The sequence below is a fragment of the Pundamilia nyererei genome, unplaced genomic scaffold (genome assembly GCF_000239375.1).
Source record: "Pundamilia nyererei isolate P.nyererei 1_Seehausen unplaced genomic scaffold, PunNye1.0 scaffold00567, whole genome shotgun sequence".
Classification (NCBI taxonomy): Eukaryota; Metazoa; Chordata; class Actinopteri; order Cichliformes; family Cichlidae; genus Pundamilia; species Pundamilia nyererei.
In genome coordinates, this window is record NW_005187968.1 from 107804 (window position 1) to 120235 (window position 12432).

A 12432-nucleotide genomic window follows, 5' to 3' on the forward strand; every position below is an offset into this window, starting at 1 on the left:
AATCATGTGATTCAGGTGTGTTGACCCAGGGTGAGATCTAAACCCTGCAGGACACCGGCCCTCGAGGCCTGGAGTTGGACACCCCTGCCTTATGGGGACAAAATGCCTGTCCCTTCGAGTTTGAGGGCATTTTTGAGACTCTTAATGTGGTTTTGGTGTCAGGGTTACTGTTAGGCTTAGGCGAGGTTTGGATTAGGCATTGCTTTTTGATGATTAGGGTTAGGGAAAGCATTGTCAATTAGACGTCCCCACTAAGATATGAAAACACGACTGTGTGTGTTTTTGTGAGAGTGAGTGAAATGGAGTCCAAATGGTTGAGCTGTGTGTAAGAAAATGTTTCCCTGCTCTTTGAGGACGGAGTGATGCTGTGTAAGGCCACAGCAGGGATGAGAGTTCCTGTGGCGGTGTCACCGTGCGTAGGCTCCACCTGTCCCTTCATCATCTTTGAGTCGGCAGACATTAACAGTGCCGTGGATGAGGTGATGGAGGCCGCCTTCAGGAAGAAGAAAGAGGTACGCTTATAGAGCGACGAGGTAACTCCTATTCCAGCGACGCATCCCTGAGCCTGTTTGACGGGACTCCCCTCTGCCTGCAGGTCTTCTGGGTGTTGTGTGTGCAGGAGAGTGTGGTGGACAGTGTTGTTGCCCATCTCCGGTTGCGAATGGCCAAGATGAAATGTGTGACCCTGCCCAGTGAGGCAAACAGGGAACGGGTGGATGCTGCTGTGCAGGAGGCTCAGCAGCTGGGAGCCACGGTTAGTAAGAAGACTTTGAGACATCAGGGTTTAAAAATGCCAGGAAAAGTTTCAACGAACTTGAAGGTTCCCTTAGACTCGTCTGCTGATGGTGTGCACCACTTTGTCTTCATTTCCTCTGAGTTTACTGCCCATAACTAGCAGTTTTAAATGATCTCTCCTCAGTTGGTTCAGTCCTGTGCTGATCCCACGTCAGGTGCCCAGTATCCTTCCACTGTGCTCTGTGGGGTGGCCCCCTCCTCACCATGTGTGCTCGACCCCTGTCCCGGACCACTGCTGCCCCTCATGACCTTCAGAAGCAACACAGAAGCCGTGACTCTTGGTAAGAAGCTTCATGTGAAAACGACTCCTATAAGACACCAACGTGAATAAGGTTTGAGGGTTTTTAAAGGGTTGCATTTGCATCGTTATCAGAGACCTGGGCCTGTGTTGAACAAGGCGCCGGAGTAACATTTTCTGCCCTGTGCAGGGAACCACAGTCCTCACGGTCAGGCAGCATCCATCTGGACCGAAGACCTCACCCTCGCTCTGGAGACAGCTCAGAGGTGCATCTGCATTCTCTGCTCTCTGTCCTTCTGTTCTGCTGTCTGTTTCCTCTTTCTCCTTCTCTTCGTTACTTTGTTGACTTTTCTTTTTACTTTCATATACAGTCGTTTCGTCACAACCACCTGTGCTCGGTGTAAAGCGAATACATTGACTTTCATGGTCGGCTTCACATCTCGTGACTGTCCATTTAGTACTAACATTCATATTTATTTCCATTAAAATGAATATTTCTTCTTCGTGTCCTCCCAGGTTGTCAGTTGGCTCTGTGTGGGTGAATTCCCACTCCATCTGTGACCCCTGTCTGCCCGTCTCCGGTCACAAAGACAGCGGGACCTGCACCGATGGAGGACAGGAGGTTTGTTGTTTTGACAGGCCGACAGAGCCTGGATCAGTAACACTGCTTGCACATGCTGCTGTAGTTCAATGTTTGAATTCAGCGTCCCCTGGGTGTCGTCTCGCTGTCCTTAGTTTAGTGTTTTCTGTTAGGCTCATATAGCCCCGCAGCACTAATAACCTCGGTCTTTAGATATGAGGTTCTTATTGGTCTCCAGCTCCGTAGACACCAGCTCCTGCAGTGCAAAACATCCCTACTAAACACGCCCACATAAATCACTCGATAGTTATATCCCCTCTTTATCCTGTCAGGGTCTGTACCAGTTTCTACGCCCCTCCTCTTCCTCCCCCCCTCTTCCTCGCTCCTCTCCCGTCTCCATGGACTACACGCAGTTTGGAACAGAAACGTCCCCACCTATCATTCCTGCTGAGTCGGACCCTGCCAGGTATGTTTGTGAAGCATTAGAGCTGGTAAATGTTGCAGGACAAATGTGTTGCACAGCACTAATCGCATCATGACAGACATTTTCTTTCTTTTTTCTAGAGCCCCTCAGTCCCACCTGCAGTTTGTTGCTGGTAAAGCATGTAAGTCAGTGTCTGGCTGCAGTGTGGCTGTGCAGCCACCAGGTGGTGGTCTGTTGGCCTACTGCCCAGACGGGGGCCGGAAGGACGTTCGCAATGCTGTGGAGGCTGCTGTCAAAGTCCAGCCAGGGTGAGAGCGCAAACTACGTGTACGTGTTCACAAACACGTACAGGTCATTCAAAAAAACCACAAACACAGCTGAGGTTTGTGTACTCGCACAACAGATGCTGTTGAGAGTTTATGAAACTGCACAGATATTCCAATATGTAGTCACTATATTAGTGGAAAAGCCATCAAGTAATGACGTAGGTACAAATCATCCCTGCAGGATTTCTGGATGGTTTCACAGGTTCTTTCAGGTCTTTTCTTAAAGTGGAGACGGGGTCCAGCTCCCAGACCCACACCAGCACCTGCTTCCACAGAAGGGCTGAAAGCTGATTGTGCATTGAGACACTGCCGGTCTGAGAGCAGAGTGCTTTGTTGCTATACTACAGTAATATGAGGATTTTAAGATGTGATTATTTAAGACCTTGAAGGATTTAAAATGAAGTTCTGCATCTACGACAGAGCCGCTAAAGAAATGTTAATATTTTTAACTTGGAGTCAGACGAGGCTGTTCGACGAGTAGAGTCACAAAGCAGAAATCTGGAGAGTGAACTGAGCAGCGTAGATCCACTTTAATGTTGTTTGTTACATTTTACTCCATATACACAACATGGAGATGAGTCCTCTGAGCCTTCCATGTAGAACATTGTGTTCTTAATCTGCTCTTATCAGCTGGCTACTGTAGGGCCGGGCTGTGTGCGTTTGCCATCAGTACAACTTGACTGTGGGAACAGATAAGAAGACAAAGTGCAGAGTCATGAACTCGACACACACTGCTTACAGAGTTCACTGAAATCTGACAGACACAAGCTGTGAAGCAGGACGTGTGGCCATTACTCATCGGCAGTCTTTAACAGTTGATAGATTTTATCCACGTGATGAAGCTTAACCTGACGGACACATAAATCCCAACAATATTTTTTATATTATTATTGTTGTATTTCTTTGAATGCCTTTGTCTCTTACAGCTGGATGAAAAAGAGCCCGTCTGCACGTGCCCAGTCACTCTACTCTCTGGCCAAGGGCCTTGAGGCGAAGAGGCGGGACATAGCTGCAGCAATCAACACACAGACCGGCCTGTCAATGGACGAGGCTGAGAAGGAGGTGGAGCTCAGCATTACCAGGCTCAGCGTTTGGGCCGCTTACTGTGACAAAGTCCAGGGAGGAGCGCTGGTGAGACCTTTCATGTTACTCAAAGCTGCTAAAGATGCTGAAACATGATAGAAAAGTATCAGCTGAGGCCGTCTGATCGCTCATTGTTTCCCTCTCCTTCAGCCCATGCCAAACTCGGGCTCCGCTCTCTCCATCCCTGAAGCCCTGGGAGTCATGGGGGTTGTCCTACCTGACTACAATCCCCTCCTCTCCATGGTAACCGTGCTTGGGGCAACTATTGCCACAGGCAATGCTGTTATTATGGTCCCCAGTCAAAAGTATCCACTGCCTGTCTTGGCATTCATTAAGGTAAGTGTATAAATGTGCTGCGTGGCAAGTGGCAGGGAACCTTTAGAAAGAAGTTGCATGTTTCAGTCGGAACACAAAGTCAAACACGGTGGAACAAAAGTAACACGGACTGAAGCAATACGTCTTTGTTATTCAGAGGCAGCTGACCTGAATATCGTCTTAACTTAGGGGTCAAACTAGTGATTGTACAAGTGAATAGAAAAGTCTGCACAAAAAGAAAAGTCTGCCCAGGTTTGTATGAAATGTCAGTACACTGTGTGGGTCAGAAGCAGAGCTGCTGTCATTCTAGAGGAAAGGCTCGCCACCCTGCAGCCATTTTAAACATGCGCGGGCACCTGTGTGAGCATGTCGATTTACTTTAAATTCAGTCGTCAGCATGACATAATCATGCACGCGCAGAAACGCCAGTCAGACGTGATAAGGGCGACCGTGGCTCAGGGGGTGGGGAATCGCATCTGTAACCGGAAGGTCGCTGGTTCGATCCCTGGGCTCTCTGTCCTGGTCGTTGTGTCCCTGGGCAAGACACTTTACCCTACTTGCCTACTGGTGTTGGCCAGAGGGGCCGATGGCGCGATATGGCAGCCTGGCTTCTGTCAGTCTGCCCCAGGGCAGCTGTGGCTACAACTGTAGCTGCTTCCACCAGTGTGTGAATGTGAGAGTGAATGAATAGTGGCATTGTAAAGCACTTTGGGTGCCTTGAAAAGCGCTATATAAATCCAATCCATTATTATTATTATTATAAGAAGCGCCGTTAAGCAAAAATAGTAATAAAGGCTTTTGTCCATTTTGTGTCCACCGCCACGTTTGCTGGCGTTTCTCCTATACTGCAGCAGATTGCTCACATTGCTCAGGACGCTGCACTCTGTTTACACTCGAGGAGGTGCACGTCCTGGGCAGGGAGTCAAAGAGACCAATTACACGAAGAGTCTCTCAGTATGTCATTCTGCGCTGTGATTACAGCCGTTCACCAGCTCTGTGAACAGTCCTCGTAGCCATTGATCACCGGTCACGACAACGAGCATACTAACAACCATGAAGCTGAGCTTGTGGCTCAGCTAACATGTGACTCTAAAGTGGCTGTTGGTGTGATGGTAAATAGTGATCTGTCTAAGTGTTAGCCTCTTAATAATAATTTGAGGACAGGCTGTGCAGGCATAAGGCATCTGAGCCGAGGATGAAGGAGTCTTCATGCGTTGAACACATGAAATGAATTGCACTGAAATAAATCATCACCGGATGAGTGTTACATGTCTGCACCTAGCTGTTTGAGGTAATCCCTAAATCTGCACAGCTCTGTGCGGCTGAACTTGTCAGGTCACGTCTAACATGCGTGCACGTGTTTTGCTTTACGTGTTGCAAAGAAGCTCTGAAGATGTTTTTAATCAGGTCAAACCTTGGAAAGAACAGCTGTTTACTCAAATGGAAATAATGTGAAAAGGTTTTAGAAAAGTCTGCTTATAGTGTCATGATTGTTTTAGTTATGTGCAGTTCCCGATCCTTTCAGTGTTGCATCTATTCTGGGTTCCCCCAGATGTTTGGTTGGCCTGCTATTGTAAGACATGGTGCCTAAATGTTTTTGTACAGCCTAAGCAAAAAAAAAGAAAGAAAAAGACGTAGGTGAGTGGACTGTTGGTTAGATAATGCTTCCTAATGGGGAGTTTGAAAGTCTCAAATTGTACCTTAATGTTGCGGGCCTGTTTCTAGCCAGTTTTTCTAAGTTGGTCAGCATTAAAAGTGCTTGGTCAGCCCAGCTTAAGCTGCAGTCGATCACGAGGCTGTCAGTGTGAACTTGTGTGCACATCTGTTTTCATTTAAGATGAAAACTTGACTGCAGACTTGAAGCAAGTCTTCGGTTTCCTCAGCTTGACCTGCATTCAAAAGCACCGTGAATCATAAAAACCAGTTGTTATCTTTATTGCACCTTTTCCTTCTCCTCTTTCTCAGGTGCTCCAGTCCTCGGACTTGCCAGCAGGTCTGGTAAACGTTATTACAGGAAGTCGAGACCAGCTGACTGTGGCTCTGGCTAATCACAGTGTCATCAAGGCCATCTGGTACTGGGGCAGTGCTGAGGTGAGGCTAACTCATTTTGCATTAAACTGAGCTCCTGAGTGTAGCATTGACTTCCTTCTCCCAAATTAGGCCTGCCTCATATAATCGCCTACACTCACTTCACTGTTTCTGATTTCCTGCTGCAGGGCTGCCAGTACCTCCAGTACACCTGCACTAGTCCACTAAAAACCCTGCGCCTGTGTGAGGACCAGGAAGGGAAAGACGGGGAGCTAGACTGGACTCGGTGCCGTCCGTCATTCCTGGAAGAAATGTGGAGAAGCACTGTGCAGTGGAAGAGTGTGTGGATTCCTACAGCTTAAAACAGAACGGCAGGAAGAAGGAACAGAGTTACAGTTTGGATCATGGAGCGTTTGACTGTGACCTGAAAAAGCAGAAATCATCAGGGGAGGAGGGATTTTAAAAGCAAAAACATTCGATGTTAAATTACATTTTGAGATTATGTTAGGAATGGCTGACACAAAGCACTTAATAGACAGACGAGGGATTCAATGCAGCTCACACGTTAACAGTGTTGCTGACTTATGAGCTGATTTTTGTTGCCAACACGGTTTAAAAATGATCCTAAAATGGAAAATGTGGCGATTCACTGTGATTAAGACGAAAGGTTTTTCCCTTTTACGTCCCTGTGACGGTCAATGCAGAGACCCTAAAAACATTTCACTGTTTTCATTTAAATGTATGTCGGTTTACTGAAGATTATCGAGCAGAGCTGTAGCTGCCCGTCAGAAGAATCGATTCATTGTTGAGTTTGTCATTTTGGTTTTTAAATAAATATAAAAAACAATGCTAGCCAAAGTAACATCCGTTAGAACTACTGCAACGTTTTGCTTGATTAGTCAAAACAATAAACCTGCAGGTTTATTAACAATAGCTGCTCTTTAGTAATTCCTCTATTTTAGTCATAACAGGCCATCATGATAATAACCCTGCGGATTTTCTACCTCTGTTATGCGTATTTTAATTAACCCTCACATGTCTGATCAGGTATCACAAGTTATTTCAAAGTAGGTCATGTTCACATTTCTTTCCACGTTAACGAATAATCCACGTGAACCGTGACAAACCTCAGGAGAACTTTGGCTCCGATTATTGCGCCTGTGTTGCAGGGTCAGTGCATATTAAATAGATAAAGTTGTGTTATGGGCTTGAGCATGCTCTGTGGGGGCCATTCCACTTCCTGCTCAGAAGTTAAGACAGACAGAAATGAGGTGCAATTCAGAAAAGGTCACAGCAGGGGGCGCTCACAAGGTAGTTCTCAGTGATCAGGAGTGAATACAGATAAACGTGAACAATACATATATTTTTTATTTTGTTTTTGACAATACAGCAACACTTATGTACTAAAGTTTTTCTGAGAGAAAAGCCAAAAAAATGCTTCCAATCTGGTGACGTATGCTGAGAGGTCCTCGAAAAAACCCTTTGTGGCTCCTGTTTCTAAACAGCAACTAAAACACACATTAGATGTGCGGTTTAACTACAACAGAACCTTACACGTATAGGAAGCAGCAGGTATCAGAGGCTTCAACACAGCTAGCCGCTGTTTGTGTTCGCTGGCTTGACAAAACCTAAAAGCCCAGTTGGAGATAACAGGAACCTCGACGCTGGTTCTCAGCTTTCTCCTGTCGTAGCTGCAAATCCAGCTACGTGCATAAGATTAGGCAGCAGATTTGAATGAAGTATAAAAACATTTGTTCATTTTTTTGCAGTTTGCACTTCTGTAACTTTACAGCTGGTCTTCATTCAGTCAGTTTAATAAAGTCTGGCTTAACAATCATGCAGGTACTTAAAACACGCTGTAAAGAACGGATCCAGAGAAAATGTTTTACTTCAGGATCTTTCTAAACCAAAGCTGTGTTCAGCATAAGTTACCATGGTGATTTAGTAGAAAGAGAGCAACTTTTGTGACACAGGAAACTCTTTAAGCTCAACATGGCTGACTGAGGATTTAATCGAGCTTCGCAGTGCACCACTCGGGCGGCTCCTGCACACTTCATGCCTGTAAATGTTCTGTGGAGCTATGATGTATTTCTTTACTTAGTGGTTTACTACAAATCAAATGTGCAGAGCCCTTCGACTTAAAATCTAATGATATTTTCCAAAGAAAAGTGTCCGCCCAAAATGTAAAATTTTGGACTGCATCTCTGTCGTCCACTGTTCATTCAGAACGGTCTTGTGAGTGCCCCGTATAAAAACCCTGAACTCCAGAGAGTGTTTGTTGCTTTATTCTCAAGCTGCCAGAAGCAGCTACAGTTTGTGTGATTTGCCCCGGTGTCAGAATAACAAGCATTTAGCTCAAGTTTGCACTCCTGGAGCTTCTAAAGAATTATGGTCTGCATCTTGGTGCTAATTATGCTGTTCGCATCTGAGCAATCAAATCACACCAAAGGGAGTCCAGTTTAACTGCACTGAAAAGAGTTCTCCGTTGAAATATCTCAGCTGGGGGGAACTATGCATACTCTGCAACTAGAAGCCGCGTCAGCCTTACAGATCTGTCAGTGACTCAGCAAAACAAACAAAAAGCAGCAGCACATGGATCCAACTTCCTGTGTCATGTGTCTTTTGCTGTACATTAATACTGTAATTTGTAGCCATGAAAGGTCAAATCTGACTCTGTCGTGCAAAAACATTCCAAGTGACATTTCATTTGTTTCCAAATTCACATTGTGAAATAAAACCAATAAAACAAACAAATGTCAAGTGTGTCTGTTTAAAAACGAATATTTAAAGAAAAAGATTCTGGAAATGTATATTTATTGTTTTATTTCTTTTCCCATTACTCACAAATACATTAGCTTTTCTAGCTTCTAATGTTTAAGTTATGTTTCTACAGCTGTCTGTGCTGTTGCAGAATTCTTCTGTAGATTCTTTGAAAGCTGTTTTTCTCTGCTACACGTATCGCATCAACACTTCTTAAATGAATAAATCCGGACTACTGATTTGATCAGCGTCTCAAATTCTTTTATGCATGGAATAGGTTAAAGAAATATAAATGTGCTTCCTGCATTATCTATTTTTTATAAGAAAACAGCAGCGCCGCCACTGCACATTGTAAACCTACTGGCTCATATGTTTGATTGTGGCACTGTGACTGTGATCCTGGTTCTGCTGGAGGTCTCTTCCTGTTAAAAGGGAGTTCTTTCTTTCCACTGTATCCAAGTGCTTCTGATTGTTAGAGTTTTCTCTCTTATTGTAGCGTTTTTCCTTTGTAAAAGTGCCTCGAGGCAACCGTTGTGAGTTGGTGATATACACTCGGCCCCCTTTTGTCTCCAGAACATCTCTACTTCTTCAGATTGAACAAGGTGCAGGAAACAAGCCTCCGACACTTTGGCCCATGTGACACGATGGGTTTGTCAGCTGCACGTCCATGATGCTAGTCTCCCATTCCTCCACATCCTAAAGGTGCTCGACTGGATTGATATTGAGTGCAGTGAACTCACTGTCATGCTCAGGAAACCAGTTTGCGATGACCTGAGCTTTGTGAAATAGTTTATCCTGCTGGATGCATGCATCAAAAACTTTAGCTTCAGTTTCCTGTTATTAGCTGACAGGAGTGACACCTGGTGTGGTCTGCTGCTGCTGTAGCTCAAGGGTTGACATGCTGGGTGTTCGGAGATATTATTCTGCAAGTGATTATTTGAATTACTGTTGCTTTACTGTCAGCTTCAAGCAGTTTGACTTTTCTCATCTGACCTCTGACACCAACATGGCATTTTAACCCAGAGAACTGCAGCTCACTGTATATCTTCTTTTCTTTTTATAAACCTTGGTTGGAAACATCCCAGCAGGTCAGCAGCTTCAGGAATACTCAGACCAGCCAGTCTGACACCAACAGCCCTGCCACATTCAGAGTAAATCACATTTTCTGATCCTCAGTTTGAACATCAGCGAACCATCTTCACCACGTCTACATGCCTACATGAGTTGAACAAATGTACCTAACAAACATGAGAAAGTATGAATACAGTTCTTTTCGTTAATTACTACTAGTTCACACAGATAACTGGTCAAAAACAGTTTCGGTAACTCAAGTACACTTTTGGTTCCTTCGTTCACACTTTCTGTTCCTTGTTCGTTTTTCCAAACCGGTCCCATCCAGCAGAGCACTGAGGTAAACGTACAATGAGATGCGATCACGAGGTGTCCTCCCTCTCACGGCCCTGTGACAACAAAAGCAGAACAGAGAAAAAGGAAGACGGGTGCTGGCGGCTGCAGAATGCTGACTCACAGCGATGACATCGCACAACACTCAGCTGAACCTGATGGTACGACCCGGACTCATCGTCTTACACGAGAGTGCACAAAATAAAGATGGCAAAGCTGCTGTCTGAACTGCTCTGTCATCTTTGTTAAGCATGAGAGTGGAAAACAAAGCAAGTGTAGCCACTTGATGACGAGTGCTTATGTGTTGTTGCAGGTGTTGGTGAAGTACAGTCAACACAGGACAGCTTACAGTGCTTTTTAGTACGATGATAAGTGAGCAGTGACTGTGGATCTGTCTTTAGCTCATCCTTCCTTCCTTTGAGCTCTGTGGTTCCTCCATTTTCACAGAACACTAACTTATGTGATTGTTGTCTCTATACTGTGAAAGCCTTTTATTAACAATCATTTTTACTGCAGGATGAAATTTAGTTATAAGACTAGAGTGAAATAAAAGCCATGTGAACACAAAGCTATCTATTGGGCTGGCATTAAATACAACATGTATTGGATTTTTTTTATTTTATGGAACTTTTTATGTCTACTTCCTTATTTCTTAATATGACACAGGAACTGGTGTCTTTACTCAGGTCATTATTTATTTAACAGTTTAATAACTTTTCAGATTGCAGTTTTCTTACCCTTGCTCCGTACCAAAAACTACAAATTTCTCCACTGATTCTGAATACTCTGACAAAATTAACACATTTATGTTTTTCCGAATCCATTTTCCTTTATCTTGAAATATATGTAGAGGTGTTTTAAGATTTTTTTTCTGAGGTCATGGAAAATGTCTCTTATTAGTACATGGTCCTGATTGGACAGCGCTGCTCGTCTACAGGTATAAATGCATCATATGTAACACCTGTAGCTCTGACGCTCTGGAAAAACAAGTGTTGCTTCTCTGACTGAGGAATGTGTTATGTAATGATGTCTCTAGCTCTTGCAACTATGCTAAAAATGTAATGTGGCTTTATTTTGAACATGTTAAAATTACACAACAGCAACTACAAAAAAAGCACAAACAAACAAAAGGAAACATAAGGAAAAAATAACAACAACATTTTCAAAACGAAGTAAGAAGAAGGAAACGCTTATTTAATCCCACGCATGTTTCCACAAGTCATAACTAATAACCATCAGTGTGATTAATGGCCTGTCCTACAATAAATCCGTCCTTAGAATTTGTTACATGCATTTGCTTTTATAATTCCAACATCGTGGCAGGAGAGTTATTTACAGATGTGCAAACACATATATACTGTGTAGATAGCGAGTAACAAAACTATCTCCTTCTTGTACCTTGAAAAAAACCATAATTTTGTACCACTATTTAAAACGTGTCAAACTAATAAGATGTAACCTTTGCAATATCATTGATGTGTTTGAGAGAGGTATTGTTTACTGTCGTACATTACGTGTCAGCTAAAATCACACACTACAGCAAATCATAAGGAGAACTAAACCTGTTCTGAGACATATTTTAGAGACAAGCGGTGTCGGCCTACGTGACTGCCACTGTGTGTGAAATGACACGTTCAGCCAAAAGGCTTACATATGTTCTCCTTAGTGTGCAGGAAGGTATCAATTACTCTAAGACAAGCAGACATGGTGGAAGTTATTCACTAGGAAAGAAAGAGTAGATCAGTAGGCTTTCTCTGTCATTTCAACTGCTTAAAAGCAAGTCTAGTGATGTTCTTTCATTCATTTTATTATTAGAAAATGAAGCTGAAAGGGTGCAGCAAAGAAAATGCAGGCTCCGTCCTCGTGCTGGGAACACGTGATTACCAGCACACCTGTTCAGACTGGCAGGTCTCTCGGGCACAGTGGAAAAGTACTGCTCACACCGCTGTAGGTGTTGTCTTGTAGTGCTTGACTTGATGTAAAGACAAAGTCAAGTTAAAGATAAACGTACAGAAGAGATATTTATGATTACATGAAGATGAATATTAAAGCTTACTGTATGTGTTTTGGGCTTTCTATTAAAAACATATCATGAGTGGATTTACTTCTACATGCACTTTACATAGAAAAGATTGAGTATGTGACGTTGTGTTACACTTATACCTCAGCTGCAGTGAGACTATTCAAGGACAAGTTTCATCTAACACGATACTCTTACATGAACAGACTAATACAAAAATGTGTATACATGTCTTAGTTTTCGTTTTGTGTTACCCAGCAGTAGTAATGTTTCCGCCTGGGAGGTTCTACTATTGCTGGTAATGTCTGCCAACAGTGCTGTGGTGTTGAGCAATGCAATGCAATAAGAAACTCTTTGGTTGTAAACACCATTATCAGCAGTTTTTGGATGTCATGTGTTAGATTTATGGCGTAACTCTGCCTCAGTTTATGCTGCTTTTATGTAACCATTAACTACAAT

At 43.7% G+C, this 12432-nt stretch overlaps 1 protein-coding gene across 1 annotated transcript in view; it reads left to right on the forward strand.

The window, feature by feature from the left end:
- aldh16a1 (aldehyde dehydrogenase 16 family, member A1) overlaps positions 1-8534 on the forward strand; it is a 13270-nt gene extending 4736 nt beyond the window's left edge. The window contains exons 7-17 of the mRNA XM_013907867.1: positions 331-512; positions 596-754; positions 920-1076; positions 1224-1299; positions 1550-1655; positions 1946-2079; positions 2178-2345; positions 3290-3494; positions 3597-3782; positions 5727-5852; positions 5978-8534. Coding sequence (XP_013763321.1) covers positions 331-512; positions 596-754; positions 920-1076; positions 1224-1299; positions 1550-1655; positions 1946-2079; positions 2178-2345; positions 3290-3494; positions 3597-3782; positions 5727-5852; positions 5978-6151 — 1673 coding nt within the window. The 3' untranslated portion in view covers positions 6152-8534. The remainder of the gene's footprint in view (positions 1-330; positions 513-595; positions 755-919; positions 1077-1223; positions 1300-1549; positions 1656-1945; positions 2080-2177; positions 2346-3289; positions 3495-3596; positions 3783-5726; positions 5853-5977) is intronic.
- Positions 8535-12432: the final 3898 nt, after the last annotated feature.